Genomic DNA, 18735 nt, shown 5'->3' with positions numbered 1-18735 from the left:
CTGGGGCCCCCAGCACAAGAAGGAAATGGAACTGCTGGAACAGGTCCAGAGGAGGTCATGAAGATGATCAGAGGGCTGGAGAACCTCCCCTATGGGGACAGGCTGAGAGAGTTGGGGCTGTTCAGCCTGGAGAAGGCTCCAGGGAGACCTTAGAGCTGCCTTGCAGTACCTGAAGGAGTTCAGGAAGGCTACAGGAGAGCTTGGGAGGGACATTTGACAAGGGCTGGGAGTGACAAGATGAGGGACAATGGATTGAAGCTGGAAGAGGGGAGATTGAGACTGGAGATGAGGAAGAAATTCTTTCCAGGGAGGGTGGGGAGACACTGGCACAGGCTGCCCAGGGAGGCTGTGGATGTCCCCTCCCTGGAGGTGTTCAGGGCCAGGCTGGATGAGGCCTTGAGTAACCTGCTCCAGTGGGAGGTGTCTCTGCTCATGGCAGGGGGCTGGAGCTGGATGATCTTTAAGGTCCCTTCCAACCTAAACCATTCTGTGCATCTGTGAATCTATGAATTCAGCCTCCCAACCCCAGCAGCAGCTACTTGGATCCCCCTCAGCAGAGATCAGCCTGAGAGGAAGCCTTTCAGTGCTGCAGCAGGCAGGGCTTGGAGCTGTCTGTGTGACCACACCCGCCCAGGACTCCTCTTCTTTTAGCTCCACCTCTTCCAGATTGAATTTCCTTTCCCTTTGTGTTGTGTCAAGAACATTAAGAAAATGAACTGGCTGTAGCTCAGCCCCAGAGAGAGGCAGCACAGGAAGCAGAGCAGGAAGCATTTAGAGGAATGGAATAAAGTGGTCTCTGCATTAATCACAGAGATGCTGGGAGTGGGGATGGGGTTTTTGTGCTGCAGCCATCACTGATTGCTGTCCTAGAAGCAAGCCATTAACAAAGAACATCCATCAGGAGAAACTGGGCTCAATTATGTGGCCACAAATGGTGACAGGACAAAAGTTTTAAGTGGTCACAACTCAGGCCATGGGAAAGAGCAACTGAAAGCCAAGAACATTTCTTCATTAGCAGGTTTGCCCACACACTGGAGAGGATGGGCTTGGCCATGACACCAAGCTCTGAGGTGAGCTGGACTCACCTGAGGGCAGGGATGGCAGCCAGAAGGATCTGGACAGGCTCCAGATGGGAGTCACAGGAACAACTGCATGAGGGGCAACAAGTCCCAGGGCAAGGGCCTGCAGCTGGGTCAGGCCAAGCCCAGGCACAAATCCAGGCTGGGTGCAGAGTGGGGTGAGAGCAGCTCTGAAGAAAGAGCCTTGGGGGTGCTGGGTGCTGAGCAGCTCCCCAGGAGCCAGCAGTGCCCTCCTGCAGCCCTCAGGCAGCTGTGTGCTGGGCTGCAGCCAGAGGAGTGTGGGCAGCAGGGCAGCAGAGGGGATTCTGCCCCTTGGCTCTGCTCTGCTCACAGCCCACCTCCAATCCTGCCTCCAGCTCTGCTGTCCCCAGCACAAGAAGGACACAGAGCTGCTGCAGGGAGGCCAGAGGAGGCCACAAAGATGAGCCAAGGGCTGCAGCAGCTCTGCTCTGAGCACAGGCTGAGGGAGCTGGGGGTGTTCAGCCTGCAGAAGAGAAGGCTCCAGGGGGACCTCAGAGCTGCCTTGCAAGAGCTGAAGGGATCCTGCAGGAAGGCTGCAGAGAGACTTTGGCTAAGGGAGTCTAGAGCCAGGCCAAGGGGGAAGGGTTTGAAGCTGAGGCAGAGCAGGGTTAGACTGCAGCTGAGGAAGAAGTTCTGCAGCAGGAGGGAGGTGAGAGTCTGGCACAGGCTGCCCAGGGAGGCTGTGGCTGCCTCCTGCCTGGGGGTGCTCAGGGCCAGGCTGGATGAGGCCTTGAGCAGCTGAGTCTGGCTGAGAGGTGTCCCTGGGCATGGGGTGGAGGTTGGGGGAGAGGAGCTCTGAGCTCCCTTCCAACCTCAGCCATTCTATGAAGATAAGAGCTACCTGCCTCACCAGTATCCCTCCAAGATTTCTTCCCAACTCTTTCAGTTCTAGGCAAATATCCTTTAGATTTAAACCAAAGCTTTAATTCTGTGTGTTGATGACACCCACACATGTCTGGATGAGAGAACACCAGGAGCCTGCAAAGGCTCAGAATAGCTCTGTGGCATCTCCAGGGGATACTGGCATCTTGTCAAGGCATGGAACTCTTTAGAGGCATCAGAGAATCACAGAACAGCAGGCTGGAGGGGACTTCAAGGATCATCTGGTCCAAGCTTCCTTGGCAAAAGCATGGTCTAGACAAGATAGCTCTGTGCACTAAAATGGAAGCAATAACCACAGGCAGCAGGAGTGTGCACCTGCACTCAGGAGAGTAGCCAAGGTCAAGCAGGATTTGCTTCAAGAGCTGCCAGTTCAACTCCACTGCAGCTGCCAGTGGCATTTCCAGAGCTGGGTGTTGGGATAGGACTAGAGGAGGAAGCTATAAGCACCAAAAATGCTCTAAAAGAAGGAAAGGGACTTTGGATCATCTGCTCTCTTTACTTCATTCTCATCCCTACTGAGTCTCAAGGATTGTGTCCAGCTGTGGTACCCCAGCACAAGAAGGATGTGGAACTCTTGGAGTGGGTCCAGAGGAGACCATGCAGATGATCAGAGGGCTGGAGAAGCTCTCCTGTGAAGACAGGCTCGGAGTTGGGGTTGTTCAGCCTGCAGAAGAAAAGGCTCCAGGGAGCCCTTACAGCAGCATTCCAGTACTTGAAGGGGGCCTCCAGGAGAGCAACTTTTGACAAGGGCTTGGAGTGATAGGATGAGGGGCAAGGGATGAAGCTGGAAGAGGGAAGATTTGAGACTGGAGATTAAGAAGAAATTCTTTGGAGTGAGGGTGGGGAGACACTGAACAGTTTGCCCAGGGAGGCTGGGGATGTCTACAAGGCATGGAGTGCATGGAGGAGATGTGATGGCTTCCAACTGCAAGAAGATAGATTTAGATCACATATTAGGAAGAATTCCTTCCCCAGGCTGGTGAGGCCCTGGAACTGGTTGCCCAGAGAAGCTGTGGAAGTGCTCAAAGCCAGGCTGAATGGGGACATGAACAACCTGGCCTAGTGAAGGTGTCCCTGCCCAAGGCAGAGGGGTTGGGACTGGATGAGCTTTAAGGTCCTTCCTATGATTCCATGATTTTGTGTTTGGCCTTGTAAAGATTACTTCTAGAAGTCAAACTCAGGACATGACACAATGGATTCCTCTGCTTCCCTCATGCACACTGTAAGCATCACACTGGGGTAATGCCACAACTCCAAGAAGCCTTTCCAGGCTGTCCAGCAGACTGGGAAATCCTCCTCTGGCATCCTGACAGACTCAGCACTGACTCATCACAGCAGTTCAGCAGAAAGGACAGGCTAAGGAGGGTCACAAAAAAAGGAAAGTTACAGCCTGGTCCTGAAGAGGCAAATTAAACAAATGCCACCACTGTGCTGGGGAAAGGCTTCCTTCCTCCTCTGGAGGTTGAGCTTGGCTCAACAGACTCCACAGGAGGCAGCCAGAAGTGAGGAAGGAGCTCAAGAACTTGGTGGCATGCCAAAAAAACCTCCATGTGTCCATATAGAATCATCAGTGAATGGTTCAGGTGGGAAGGGACCTCAGAGAGCATCTCCTCCAAACTCCCTGCCCTGCCCAGGGACACCTCTCCGCCAGACTCAGCTGCTCAAGGCTTCATCCAGCCTGGCCCTGAGCACCCCCAGGAATGAGACATCCACAGCCTCCTGGGCAGCCCATTCCAGAGTCTCATCACACTCCTACTGAAGAACTTCTCCCTAAAATCCAATCCAACCCTGCTGTCCCTCAAACCATTCTGCCCTTGTCTTATCCCCAGACATCTCCAACAGCAGCATGTTTTAAACCCCACTGAGTTCCACACAACACCAGGAGCAGGAATTCGCTCCATTTCACCCCCACTCATGATCCTGCTTTGCTTTGAGCATAGCTGACTTTCTGAAGTTGGTATTTTTACTGGTTGATGAGCCAAGGGCTGAGCACAGGCTGAGGGAGCTGGGGGTGTTCAGCCTGCAGAAGAGAAGGCTCCAGGGGGACCTCAGAGCTGCCTTGCAAGAGCTGAAGGGATCCTGCAGGAAGGCTGCAGAGAGACTTTGGCTAAGGGAGTCTAGAGCCAGGCCAAGGGGGAAGGGTTTGAAGCTGAGGCAGAGCAGGGTTAGACTGCAGCTGAGGAAGAAGTTCTGCAGCAGGAGGGAGGTGAGAGTCTGGCACAGGCTGCCCAGGGAGGCTGTGGCTGCCTCCTGCCTGGGGGTGCTCAGGGCCAGGCTGGATGAGGCCTTGAGCAGCTGAGTCTGGCTGAGAGGTGTCCCTGGGCATGGTGTGGAGGTTGGAGGAGATGAGCTCTGAGCTCCCTTCCACCCTGAGCCATTCTCTGATTTCATTGGTTGGTTGATGACCAACAACAAATCCATTTGCACCTCAAAACGATCTCTCAGTTGGTTAATTTCCCAAGCACAACAGGCCCCTATCCCTCACACATTTCCTGAGCCTTTAAATACTTCACACAAGTGAAAAAAAAACCCAAACATTTATTTGGATTACATTTCAGGTCATATTTGCTCCCCAGATCAGCATTTTTAATTCCTGATGCACTAAGCTGCATTTGGGTGAGAGACAAGATTACTGAAGCAGACAAAAGCAGCCTTTTTTTCCCCCCCCCCAGTTAATATTCCAAAACCTATTTAGCCCATGATGCTTGGAACACAAACAAAATATCTGATGTAAAGGAATTGATTCAGTTCTAAGCTGTCCCTGGGCCCTCCAGTCTCTGAGCCAGAAGAGTTTGGTTCATGCTGAAGGGAAAACAAAGATTCCATTTATTTAGCATCTCAGCTGTGGAAGCTCAGTAAATAAATCAGGAAAATGGGCCTGAAAAATTCTCCTTTCCCTGCCAGTCCATCTTTTGACTGCTGGTTGGTTGGTGAAGTAGACTTCAGACTTCCATAAATGATGGATACTGATGAGTCAAACTGGTAATCATTTGGAGTCTATCAATTCATTCTCAAACCAAAGCTTTCAGTCCTGTCCTGCTCCAGACCAGAAGAGATGCAGCAGAGCTCCTGGACCTGTCCACAAACATTCAGCTGGCACAAGGTTCTTGCAGGTTACAGGACACAGGAGGAGAATTTGGGGGATTGGCTTGAAAAAACTGATGGTGTTGATGTCAGAACAGTGAAATTCTGTCTTCTGAGTCATGTTTCAAACCAGTCACAGGTTTTGTTTGCTTGGTTTGTTGGTTTGCTTTTAATCATTACACACAACAAAACAAATGTCTTTAAGCACAGAACCCCAGCATGGTGTGGTGGGAAGGGACCTCTGGAGCTCCCCCAGTCCAACCCCCCCTGCTCCAGCAGGGCCCCCACAGCAGCCTCCCCAGGAGCACAGTGCCCAGGGGGGGTTGGAAGCTCTCCACACACGGAGACTCCACAACCTCTCTGGGCAGCCTGCTCCAGGCCTCCAGCACCCTCACCCCAAACAACTTTCTCCTCCTCTCCAGCTGCCACCTCCTGCCTTCCACTTTGTGCCCCTTGGGCTGTCCCTGGGCAGCACTCAGCAGATGCCAGCCCCAGGCTCTTGCCCCCCACAGCCCCTTGAGCTCTTGCTGAGCATTGCTCAGCTCCCCTCTGGGGCTGCTCTTCTGCAGGCTCTCAGCCCCAGGGCTCTCAGCCTTTGCTGCTCCCAGAGCTGCTCCAGGCCCCCCAGCATCTCCCCAGCCTCCCCTGGATTCTCTCCAGTAGTTCCCAGTCTCTCTTGAACTGGGAGGCCCAGACCTGGACCCAGCACTCCAGATGTGGCCTGACTAGGGCAGAGTAGAACCTTCCATGACCTGCTGGACACATTCTTCATGCCCCCAGGAGACCATCAGCCTTCTGGGCCACCAAGGCATATTGCTGGCTCATGGGCAACTTGCTGCCCACCAGCACTCCCAGGTTATTCTCTGTGAAGCTGTTTTCCAGCAGCTCCCCCTCAGCTGTCCTGGTGCAGGGGGTTGTTCCTTCCCAAGTGCAGGAGCCTACACTTGCCCTGGTTGATCTTCATCAGGTTCCCCTTCACCCAACTCTCCATCCGGACCAAGTCTCACTGAATGGCAGCACAGCCTGCCAGTTGATCAGGAAGAAGGGCTGACAACTGTTGGCTCTGCTGCTTTCCAAATGCTAGACCTTCTGCTAAGGTGGCCTCAGATGAGGTTCCTCACCTTTGTTTCTCTGTTAGTCCCATTTTCAGCTTCATCAAAAGCTTCAGACAGCAGCTTTGTAGAAGCTGAATCCTGTGCTCAGTAAAATGGCAAAGACCTCACCGGCTGCAGACACAAAATCCATTATAAATCAAAGGCTAAGGTCTTTTCCTTCCAAGTTCACAAATCATTTCTCAGAGAGAAAGAGAAAAAAACACTTGGAAGTGCAGAAAGGGACAGCTGCTCCTCCTTTGAAGAAAAGATCCTTCAGAGGCTTCCACAAACAAGGCAGGCATCAAAAGGCACCACGAGAGCAGGCACCAGAAAAACATTGAAGCCATTTCCTCCAACTCTGATGTTGTTCTTCCACACATCACTGTAGGAAGGGTCATTTCAGAGATGGAGAGAAGAAACAACTGGCACAATATTCAGCATCCCAGAAAAGGACATCAGGAAGAAGTTCTTCACAATGAGAGCATGGTTGAGGTTCCTGTCCCTGGAGATATTCAAGATCAGACTTGATGTGACCCTGGGCAGCCTCAGCTAGTTGGAGATGTCCCTGCTGACTGCATTGGGGTTGGACAAGATGACCTTGGAGGGTCCCTTCCAACCCAATGCAATCTGCAACTTGTGGGCATAGTCCAAATACACCCCAAATACCTGAAGGCTGCCAAAGAAAACCCAAGACATTAGGAAATTAAAATCTTAGCTCCTTCCCTCCTCTCAAACCATTGGTGAGATAAATTAGTGGCTGTTTGGAGCTCCTAAAGATGAGAATCCCTTAAAAAAAAAAATAGGGATTAGAAGTTGCACAGGGATGGCAGTGCCTGCAGATGGGCTGAATTGTGTGACCAGTTACACACAAACCACCTGCAGCTCCCCAGTTATCTAGCAGGGCATCACACTGTTAGCAGTGCCTGTACCAATGCAAGAGAACAGCTCACTGCTGGTTCCCAGACACTCCTCAAGTTACCTTGCACTTGTCAGGCTTTTTCAGCAGTCAAAAACCTCAATTCCTGGTACAGAAAATTAGATCAAATTACCAAGGTTAATGTCCAGGTGGAGACCAGTGACAAGTTGAGTTCCTCAGGTCCCACTGGTTCCAGTGCTGGTTAACATCTTTGTCACCAGCATGGACAGTGGCATTGAGGCAACCTCAGCACCTCTGAGGGAGACACCAAGCAGTGTGGCACCAGGGACTCACTTGAGGGCAGGGATGGCAGCCAGAAGGATCTGGACAGGCTTCAGAGGTAGGCGAGGGACAACTGCATGAGGGTCAACAAGTCCCAGGGCAAGGGCCTGCAACTGGGTCAGGCCAAGCCCAGGCACAAATCCAGGCTGGGTGCAGAGTGGGGTGAGAGCAGCTCTGAAGAAAGAGCCTTGGGGGTGCTGGGTGCTGAGCAGCTCCCCAGGAGCCAGCAGTGCCCTCCTGCAGCCCTCAGGCAGCTGTGTGCTGGGCTGCAGCCAGAGGAGTGTGGGCAGCAGGGCAGCAGAGGGGATTCTGCCCCTTGGCTCTGCTCTGCTCACAGCCCACCTCCAATCCTGCCTCCAGCTCTGCTGTCCCCAGCACAAGAAGGACACAGAGCTGCTGCAGGGAGGCCAGAGGAGGCCACAAAGCTGAGCCAAGGGCTGCAGCAGCTCTGCTCTGAGCACAGGCTGAGGGAGCTGGGGGTGTGCAGCCTGCAGAAGAGAAGGCTCCAGGGGGACCTCAGAGCTGCCTTGCAAGAGCTGAAGGGATCCTGCAGGAAGGCTGCAGAGAGACTTTGGCTAAGGGAGTCTAGAGCCAGGCCAAGGGGGAAGGGTTTGAAGCTGAGGCAGAGCAGGGTTAGACTGCAGCTGAGGAAGAAGTTCTGCAGCAGGAGGGAGGTGAGAGTCTGGCACAGGCTGCCCAGGGAGGCTGTGGCTGCCTCCTGCCTGGGGGTGCTCAGGGCCAGGCTGGATGAGGCCTTGAGCAGCTGAGTCTGGCTGAGAGGTGTCCCTGGGCATGGGGTGGAGGTTGGAGCTGAGCTCTGAGGTCCCTTCCAACCTCAGCCATTCTATGATTCCATGATTTAAGAACTTATGCAAGGCAGAAAGGGATAACAGTCTTCTTTTGCTTTCTGTACACATTAAAGCCCTTCAGACTTGCTCACCAATAAAAGCTGCAGCACAAACCCTCCTGATGAAAGAATATTTCATTTGTGGTGCCCCAGCATTCTGTTCTGTTCACTCAAATATGCATTAGAAAGAAATTATGTTCCTATGCTAGGTAAGATTGGAGCTGTAATTAATATTTGACTAGATACCATCTTTACTGCAAGCCCCCTAACTCAGGTGATGTGTACACCAACTGATACCACCCAGAAAACAGAACTGCTTCACCTTGAGGCATTAGGATTGATGAAAATCATCTGATAAAACACAACCAAAGGCAGAAAGCAGCGTATTTCTCCTCACCACCACAGCTCTATCTAATCCCTCAGCACAGAGCTCTCTCTGCCTTTTCAGGAAAGATTTAGCATATTTAAAACTGCTAAACTATGTTTAATCTTCAATCATTGGGAAAAAAGTTAATTGAATTAAGGCAAGCACTGGTGAGGATGCCTTCTTGCAAGGCTCTATGGTGGTCTTAGGTTGAAGGTTGGATTCAATGATCTTAAGAGATCTTTTCCAGCTGAAACAATTCTGTGTTTTTAAACATGTATCATAGAAGCAAAGAAGAAGAGAGAGATAAAGAGAAGCTTCTTCTAGCTGGCCATGGATTATGTTGCAGGCTCGTGATGAAGCCTCAGTAGATGCGGCAAGCAGGCAGACCAGCCTGGGGAGGGGCACTGAGATGGGGACACAACCACCATATTGCTGTTGAGAAGCAAGGACTTGGGAAGCAATGACCTGCAATAAATCCTGAAGGGAGCCTGTGAGTGACCTGTCATTTAGCCCATACACATCCCCAGTAACCAAGGGCTCAGGACCCACAGAGGGAGCTGGCAGCTCACCACCGCACCGAGCGCTCGAGGAGCTGGTGCAATACAGGCAGAGGATGTGAGTGGCTGATAAGGGTGACAAGGTTTGGGGGGAGCAAGGAAAGAAGGAGCTGATAAAAAAACATAAATCAGCATCTCAGCACTGAATCTGCAGCTGTGTGAGGGTAACTGGGAAGGATCACTGCAGTGCACAGGCACGCCAAGGTAATACAGCATTGGACTGAGGATACCAGCAGGGGAAAAAAAAAAAAATATCACTGCACCTACTGTGCAATCTCACTTTAAAAAAAATCTCACAGGGAATGCTTGCAAAGGCTGCATGAACTCCAGGGAAGAATTTCATAGCCACAACACAGACATTTATTTGAAGAGGCTGGGTGCAGTCGGCACGGAAGGGCTGAAGGCAGGCAGCTAAATCGCCATCGCAGCCCTCCAGAACCTTTCCTGTGTCATTGCAAAGTCCCTGAATGTAAATGAAGCAGAAGGCTTCAGCCTCCCCACCACCACCAGCAGTAGGATAGATCTTTAATTAAGGCCTCCCAACAGGGCAGAGAACCTTTGAGCTGAATAGGAAGAGAAGGCAGCAACAGTTGTACAAAGAGATCTCCACCTTCAGCGAAAGCTGCTCCAATTAAAAACCCAAACTTGGTTCCTACATTTTCCCCTTAACCTTTCCAAACAAAGGACGACAAAGGGAGCTCCACATAAGCAAAGCCCACTCCAACTCCCTTTGCAGCACCATCAGAGATGCTACTGCAATTATCTCACTCGTCCAGAGGAACATTATTAGGGCATTTTATTCTTCCAGGAGCCATTTCTAACGAGAGCTCTACGCCCTTTGGACAGTGGGAAAAAAAAAATAAATAAATTACACAGGATGACATCATGACAGCAGCATCCACAGAGCTTCAAGCTGAATTCAGGGAAGGGTGGGGAAAAAAAAAAAAAAAAAAAAAAAAAAAGCCATTTCTCTCTCAGCAGAGGAGAATCATCCAGCAGGGCTGTGCTGGAGCATGCCCACGCTGCTGCTGCAGCAGCCGTGGGGCTGCGTGGACACACCGAGGGCTTCTGCCCTGCCTCAGTCACAGAGTCATCGCCCAGGAGCTGAGACAAAGGCAGGTCTGAAACCCACACCACAGCTGCTGCTTGGGTCCTAACCAGCTCGATCCAAACCAGTTTGAACTCATCCAGAAACCACAGTCAAAAACAGGGAGCTATATATATATATATATATATATATATATATATATCTTGAGTTTGGAGTATTTCCTTGTACCCAAAACCCACAAAATCTTTTTTTTCAATGCCCAGATTTGATGCTGCAAAGCAGGAATTATTTAAAACCTTCCAGTATAAACACAAGATGATTAGCTGAGGAGGAAAGGGGGAAAAAAATTTACAGACTAGAGGAAGTAGATATCTGATGTTATGTCTGCCAGAAGAGACAAGAAATCCACGTGCAAGCAAAGAGCTGCTGCGATTTAACATCTGCACCAGGTGCTACAAACATCCACAGAGGAAAAAGCTTTGGCAAAAATCATAGCTTGGAAATAGAGGAAAAGGAAGGAAATATAGGGGGGGAAGGTATTTTGAAAAGGCAGAGGAATAATTAAGATTCCTGTTATCAAACACCTTGTGTGGAGAAAAAAAAAGCCAACCAACCAAACAACAAAACTCAGTTATCTTCCACACATGACCCTCTTCCAAATTCCTCCTAAAATGGCTGGCCAAATAGTTCCTCAGCAAGTCAATCAGGTGATATATTCCCCCCCTCAAAAAACATACCCCAGCTGAACTTGTGCTCCTTGAATCCTTAATATGGAAGAGAGCTGTTCTAACACCCCCCCAGTTAAAAAAAAAAAAAAAAAGGTAAGATGAAAAGGAGCAGACTAAAACCACTGATGTAAAGGTTAATAACATTTAATAGCAGCCTCAGCACCAAGCTCACCTCCATAGGAGTGAGGAAACATCAAGATCCATGTAATTGGGAGAAAAAACAAACAAAGCAACCACCACCAAACAACACCACAACAATATTTCATCATCTTCTACCACAAGAGAGACCAAAGGTGGTTGGAGGGAGCAAATACCCCACCCTGAGACAGAAAATATTTTGCTCCTACTCAGGATGTCAAAGATCCAAGAGGGATTACACAAAGCATCCAACAAATTCATATTTATTTTCTCCTCTCTCCCCTCCCGCCTCTCCCACCCTCCCCCCCCCCCCAAAAAAAATAAACCCAAAGAACTCCATAAAAGATTCCAAACAGAGCTCGAGGCCTTCTGCTGAGGGGAGGAGGACACGTCAGTTAAGGCTTGGGTGGGTTTGGTTTTTTATTCCAAAGAAAAATTTCGACTGCATTAAACATTTAGAGCCTTGGATCGACTTTGCCACGCCGTGAAGTCACCATTCCCACCAACCCCTCGCTGTATTTACAGGGGGGAAAAAACAATCGGGATTGAGACTTTTGCTCCCCAAAAACGTGATTTGGGGCTGGGATCAAATGAATCAGCAACTGTTTCTGGAGAGGTAGCTGTTGGCTTTTGGAGGGTTGGGGTGGGTTTTTTTTTCCAGCCACGCTCGGTCCCTCCCTGTCACCGAAGGAGCAGCACCCACAGGGCCACAGCAGCTCCTGCAAGGGGGTGGCAGAGGCAAGCTACCTCCCCCCACCCCACGGCAGACAGCGGGGAAGGCGCTCAAAGCCAGTTTTTCCCCTCATAACTTGAGGGTTTGGCACAGCCAAAGGAGGACGAGGTGTGTTGGGGGGGGGAATCTCCTCAGGCGCGACCCCAGCCCCCTCCCCCCGAGAAGGGTGGATCCGCCACGGTGGGAGGGGTGGGGATGGGAGGGAGGAATCCGCCCCAACACCGCTGGCTGAGGGAGACCCGAACCGAGCCGTGCCGGGCTCCGACTCACCGCTCTGCTCTCCCAGGAACACCAGCTTGAATTTCCGCAGCGGGTTGCCGAAGTCTCCGCCCGACGACATGATGGAGGAGCCTCCTCCGCCGCCGCCGCCCCGCTCTCGCTCCTCTCCCCGCGGCGGGACCCGCGACCGTTCTTACGCTCGCTTCTTTCCGCCTCTTTTTGTCTTCTCTGGAGAAGGCTGCGAGGAGTTGGAAGCCGGGAGGGAAGCTCCAGCGAGGAGCAAAGGGCTGGCTGAGGAGGTGCCGGTGGTAGCAGTGCCACTGCTGCTCCCCTCAGGGCCAGACTCCTTCCAGCTCCCCCCACGCCGCGCTCCCGGCGCCTTCTAACGCCGCGGCCGCGCGCGCGCCCTGCGCCCCGCCCCTGACGTAACGCGTCACGGCTACGTGTCCTGGCGTGCCCCATGCGTGACGGCAACCAATCAGAGCAGGGAGTAGGCGGGGCGATGAGGCAGGGGGTGGGGCTTGCTGTTCGCCTGCGGGCGCTGAGCGGGGGGGCTATTCACTCGGGAGCCTAACGATGGCTGCCATGGGCTGAGGCTAATGGGATGGAGGCCAAGAGCCAGGTACTGCATCTGGGTCGCCAGGCTAGGGGAAGAGTTATGGAAACAGCCCAGCAGAAAAGGACCTGGGCGGGGGGGGGGGGGGGGGGGGGGGTGGTTAATAGCTGAAGATGAGCCAGCAAGTGCCCAGGTGGCCAAGAAGGTCACCAGCATCATGGCTTGGATTACCAAGACTGGGGCCAGCAGGAGCAGGGCAGGGATTGTCACACTGGACTGGGCACTGGGTGGGAAAGCCAAAAATCCTGGGGTCCTTACTACAAGAAGGACATGGAGGGGCAGGAGCAGGTCCAGAGAAGGGCAACCAAGCTGGGGAGGGGTCTGGAGAACAGTGCTGGGGAGGAGCATCTCAGGGACCTGGGGTTGTTGATCCTGGAGAAAAGGAGGCTGAGGGGAGATCTTCTGGCTCTCTACAGCTCCCTGAGAGGAGCTTGGAGCCAGGAGGAGCTTGGTCTCTTCTCCCAAGGAACAAGGGATAGGACAAAAGGAAACAACCTCAAGTTGCACCACACGAGGTATAAATTGGACATCAAAACTTCACTCCTGCCAGAGTGGTCAGGCATTGGAGCAGGCTGCCCAGGGAGGTGGTGGAGTCCCCATCCCTGGAGGTGTTCCAAAAAACACAGACATGGCACTTCGGGGACATGGTTTAGTGGCCACAGTGGTGTTGAGTTGATGTTGGACTTGATGATCTTGGAGATCTTTTCCAACCTTAATGGTTCTGTGGGTTTCCTGGAGGCTGGGGTGAAATCCTGGTCACTGATACCACTGAACTGGGAGAAATCTGGGGACAGACTTTTGAGCAGAGCCTGTTGGAACAGGGCAAAGGCAAATGGTTTGGAACTCCAAGAGGGAGCCTCAGGCTGGAAAGAAAGAAGAATTTTTTTATGCTGAGCATGGTGAGATCCTGTCCCAGGTTGCCCAATTTGGTGGGAGATGCCCCTTCCCTGGAACCATTCCAGGTCAGGTTGTTTGGGGATCTGAGCAACCTGCCCTAGTTGGGAATGTCCTTGCTGGGGTTGGACTGGATGACCTTAAAAGGTCCCTTCCAATCCAAACCAGTCTCTCATTCTATGCTTCTGTGATGTCCTCAGTAGATGCCTCACAGCAGAGTGACATATCCCACTCAGGTCATGGATTCCCACTGCCAGCCTTTTGCAGTGGATGGAGCTGTTGTTTGCAAACAGCTTGGTGCCCCCTCCCAGTCTGGTGCAGAAGCCAGAACCCCCCCACTCCGAGGTGGCCATTTCTCCCTTTAGGGTTTTGGTTTTTTTTTTGGTCCATTTCTCCCCGTTTTCTCAGCTTGCCCTGGAAGTTCTGGGGATCAGGATGACCCCAGCTGCACCCTGGTCTCTCTTGTTTAAACCTTAGTTTCTCATCATTACAGAATCATCACAGAATGGTTTGAAGACAACTTTGAAGGTCATCCAGTCCAACCTCCCTGCAGTCAGCAGGGACATCTGCAACTAGAACAGGATGCTCAGAGCCCCAAACAACCTGACCTGGAATGGTTCCAGGGATGTTCCAGGCAGTGACTGGCTGGAGAGCAGCCCTGAAGAAAAGGCTTTGGGGGTGCTGGGGAAGGAGAAGCTCAGCAGGAGCCAGCAGTCAGCACTTGCAGCCCAGAGAGCCAAGCAGAGCCTGGGCTGCAGCAGGAGAAGTGTGGCCAGCAGGGCCAGGGAGGGGATTCTCCCCCTCTGCTCCACTCTGCTCAGACCACAGCTGGAGCTCTGGGTCCAGTTCTGGAGCCTCTGTTCCAGGAAGGATCTGGAGGTGCTGGAAGGTGTCCAGAGAAGGGCCAGGAGGAGGAGCAGAGGGCTGGAGCTGCTCTGCTCTGGAGACAGCCTGAGAGAGTTGGGGTTGTGCAGTCTGGAGAGGAGAAGGCTCCCAGGAGACCTTCTGGTGGCCTTCCAGGATCTGAAGGGGGCTCCAGGCAAGCTGGGGAGGGACTTTTGAGGGTGTCAGGGAGTGACAGGACTGGGGGGGAATGGAGCAAAAGTAGAAGTGGAGAGATTCAGATTGGATGTTAGGAAGAAATTCTTCCCCATGAGGGTGATGAGAGCCTGGCACAGGTTGCCCAGGGAGGTGGTGGAAGCCTCATCCCTGGAGGTTTTTGCAGCCAGGCTGGAGGTGGCTGTGAGCAACCTGCTGTGGTGTGAGGTGTCCCTGCCCATGGCAGGGGGGTTGGAACTGGCTGAGCCTTGGGGTCCCATCCAACCCTGACACTTCTGTGATTCTGTGACTCTGTATCTCCTGTCCATGCCACCTTGCTCCCTCTGGACACTGGTACAGTTCCACAGTGCTCAATCCTCTCTGGATTGGATTTAAACACAAACTTGGATTTCTCACTCCCCAGGCCTTCACTTGGCTTCAGCATCACCTGCTGATCCCAGAAATTTCTCAACCAACCCAAAGCATTCCCTGATTCCCTGACACTAGAACATGCTCAATGCCAGAGCCTTCTGGGGTCAGCAGCCCCTGCCCCATTGTTGTATTCTTGTTGATGTTGGTGCAAATCTCTGGTGATCCACTCAACAAGGTCTGAATAATGCCCCATGGGATGTTTTCCAGCTGGAAAAGGGTTAAGCATTCCACCTTTTTGACATCTGGGAGGTTGTTCCTGAGCCATTCTGTTCTGATGGGCTGGAGAATCATAGAATCAGGGAATGGGTTGGGTTGGAAGGGACCTTTCAAGGTCATCTGGTCCAACCTGCCTGCACTGAGCAGATTTACCTTCATCTAGAGCAAGTTGCTCAGAGCCCAAACCAACCTGACCTGGAGTGGTTTCAGGGATGGGACATCTCCCACCTCTCCATACAACCTGGGACAGGCTCTCACCACCCTCACTTGAAAGATGTCTTTCTTCTCTCTAAGCTGAATCTCCCTCTTTGAGTTCCAAACCATTTCCCCTTGTCCTGTCACAAGAGGCCCTGCTCAAAGGTCTGGCCTCACCCTGTGCAATGGCACCCACCACTCCCTCAGTCCCCCAAAATGTGTCCCCTGCCAGTCACTTCTGTTCTTTTGTGCTCTCCCACACCTCAACACCTTCCTCTCCAAGGCCTGAAGGCTACAACTCTGCTGCTATGGGGACACCACACCTCAAATCCATCTCCTCTCAGAAAAAAAAGACCATGGGTTGAATCTGACTTTCCTCCATCTCCACATGACCTTGGGTTTGTAAAAGGTCCATGCAGCCAAAGGGAGACACAGGCTCTCAGCAAGGATTTGCTTGCAGGAAGGTCACCCATGGCCATCAACATCCTTTGTTTCATGTCTCTAGCCACAGGTTCATAAAATCATAGAACCACAGAATGGTTGGAAGGGGCCTCCAGAGATCATTGAGTCCAAACCCCCCTGGCCAAAGCAGGATCACCCAGGGCAGGTCACACATGCAGATGTGTGAAAGTCTCCACAGAAGGAGACTCCACAACCTCTCTGGGCAGCCTGCTCCAGGCCTCCAGCACCCTCACAGCCAGCAAGTTTCACTACATCTCCAGGTGGAACCCCCTGGGTTCCATTTTGTGCCCCTTGCTCCTTGGCCTGTCCCTGGGCAGCACTCAGCAGATGCCAGCCCCAGCCTCTTGCCCCCCACAGCCCCTTGAGCTCTTGCTGAGCATTAAGCAGATCCCCTTGGGGGCTGCTCTTCTGCAGGCTCTCAGCCCCAGGGCTCTCAGCCTTCCCTCATCAGAGAGACTCTGTCTTTGCTCATCAAACCTTGCTGCTCCAAAGGTCTCATTCTCAGCACCCAGGTCCAGAATTAGACATCATTTTGAAACCCAAATGCTCTCCGCTTTCTATTTTAGATCCTTTCGTTTTGCACTCCCTCAACATCATTAAAGCTTCTCCACGTGTTTTGTCTTTCCAGGCTTTGAACTGCTGGTGAACTGAAGAAGAAAATGTTGTCTTTAATGAGGTGATTAAATTTCAATCAATTTTAATGAAGACAGGAGCAGGAGCTGGCCTTCAGCTTGCACCCAGCCTCTGGGAGCCCTTCCACCACGCTGTGGCACTGGGTCTGTGGTGGCTGCTGCCCCACACCACATCTTGAAGGAAAGGAATCCAGCCTGGCACAGATCTGACTTATTTCCAACATCACTGCTCAAGGATTCATAGATTGATGGAATGGGTTGGGTTGGAAGGGACCTTAAAAGATCATTCAAGTTCCAACCCCTCCTGCCAATGGCAGGGACACCTCCCACCAGCCCAGGCTGCTCAAGGCCTCATCCAACCTGGCCTTGGACACCTCCAGGGAGGAGGCAGCCACAACCTCCCTGAGCAACCTGTTCCAGGGTCTCCCCACCCTCACTGTTATTTCTTCCTCCTCTCCAGTCTCGATCTCCCCTCTTCCAGCTTCAATCCATTGTTCCTCATCCTGTCACTACAAGCTCTTGGTGGTCCTGGTAGAGTCAGACAATGGTTGGATGTGATGATCAGGATGATTCTTGACAGTGAGGGTGGGGAGACACTGGGACAGGTTGTGGGTGTCCCTTTTCTGGAGGTGTTGAAGGCCAGGCTGGATGAGGCTTTGAGCACCCTGGGCTGGTGGGAGCTGTCCCTGCCCATGGCAGGGGGTTGGAACTGGCTGAGCTTTGAGGTCCCTTCCAACCCAACCCATTCTGTGAATCTATGAATCTTGAAGGTCTCCTCCAACCACTGTAATTCTGTGATCACTTTAAATACTTCTGTTGTCCTTGTTGACACATTGGGATGGATTCAGGGACCTTTCCTGCTGATCCCAGGGAGAGGTCTTGACCTTCCCTCTCCCAGGGAGAACTCCTGACTGTTAGTAACCATTATTTTTATCCCCAAAAGCTCTGCTCTCTGCCCAGGCTCAGCATTTCCTTGTGCCAACAAAGGAAAGGTTTCTGCATTGCCTGCCAAAGAGGCTTCAGCCCAAGGGCTGGCAGAGGATGTGGATGAAGCTTTCAAGATAAAGCAGTTGAGGGACCTGCCTCTGCTCACTGAAGCCAGAGGAAATCATAGTCATGGAATGGTTTGGGTTGGAAGAGACCTTCAAAGGTCATCCAGCCCAACACCCTGCACTCAGCAGGGACAGCTGCAGCTAGAGCTGGTTGCTCTGAGCTCCTAACACCCTGACCTGGAATAGGACATCCCCCACCTCTCTGGGCAATGTGGGCCAGGGTCTCACCACCCTCACAGCCAAAAGTTTCTTCCTTCTATCTAATTCAAATCTCCCTCTTTTAATTTGAAACCATCCCCCCATTCCCATCACTCCAGCAACTCCTGTGGGCCTTAGGCATGGTCCCAAGAGAAGTGCTGCAGAAGGCAGGAGACCCCTGTCAGAGGTGTGCTTCTAAGGTGCATTTAACCACTTTTTGATTGTTGGTTTTTATCAGACAAACCCAAAAAGGAGACTTTCAGATGCTGGATCCTGAGTTTCCTAGGACAGCTTTGCAGATTGACAGAAGGGGCAGGGAGACTGCAAGAGCCTTCAGCACAGGCTGGGATCTACCTCTCTGTGGAAAAAGACTTGGAGATGCTGGTGGACAAGAAGCTCAACAGGAGTGACTGCTGTGCTGCAGCAGCAAAATGGCCAAGGAGATGGTGGCTCACATCACAGGGGCATCACCAGCTGAGGTCAAGAAGCCACTCCTAGAATTCTGTGGTCAAGATTTGATGAAAAAAAAAAAAAACAAAAACAAAAAAACCAAACAATGTGGACAGGCTGAAGAGGGTCCAGAGAAGGGCCACCAAGGTGATCAAGGCCTAGGAAGCTACCATGTGAGAAGAAGCTGAGAGTGCTGGACAGAAGAAGTTCAGGGGGAGACCTTCTCACCATCTTGGGTGCAAAGAAGGTGGAGGCTCCCTTGTGCCAAGGAGTCTCATGGAGAAGACAAGAGGTGGTGAGGACAACTAACTCCTGGGGAGATTCCCATTGGACGCAAGAGGACAATTTTTCACAAGGACAATCAGTCACTGGAATCATCTCCTCAGGGAGGTGGTGGAGTCCCCAGCATTGGACACTTCTCAGATTTAGCTGAGCAGGGCCCTGGACCATTTTGTCCAGACCAAGCTTTGGCCAGAAATGGTTGGACCAGATGATCCTTGAGGTCTCACCCAAATTGGAATTCTTGGGTTCTGTGACTCTGTGTAGGTCACACAG

General features: G+C 52.1%; 1 protein-coding gene across 5 annotated transcripts in view; it reads right to left on the bottom strand.

Annotated features, from left to right (window-relative positions):
- The window catches only part of RAB6A (RAB6A, member RAS oncogene family), an 88046-nt gene extending 75930 nt beyond the window's left edge, over nucleotides 1–12116 (bottom strand). For 4 of the 5 annotated variants that reach the window (XM_054399621.1, XM_054399630.1, XM_054399647.1 and 1 more), the window contains exon 1: nucleotides 12047–12116. In XM_054399621.1, the coding sequence (XP_054255596.1) occupies nucleotides 12047–12116 (70 nt within the window). Of the gene's footprint in view, nucleotides 1–10910; nucleotides 10934–12046 lie in introns of all 5 variants that reach the window. The other variant, XM_054399638.1, reaches the window with a different exon arrangement.
- Nucleotides 12117–18735: the final 6619 nt, after the last annotated feature.

This window comes from Indicator indicator, chromosome 1 (genome assembly GCF_027791375.1).
Source record: "Indicator indicator isolate 239-I01 chromosome 1, UM_Iind_1.1, whole genome shotgun sequence".
NCBI classification, from domain to species: domain Eukaryota; kingdom Metazoa; phylum Chordata; class Aves; order Piciformes; family Indicatoridae; genus Indicator; species Indicator indicator.
The sequence above is the reverse complement of the archived record's forward strand: the minus strand, read 5'-3'. Positions and strand labels throughout refer to the sequence as shown.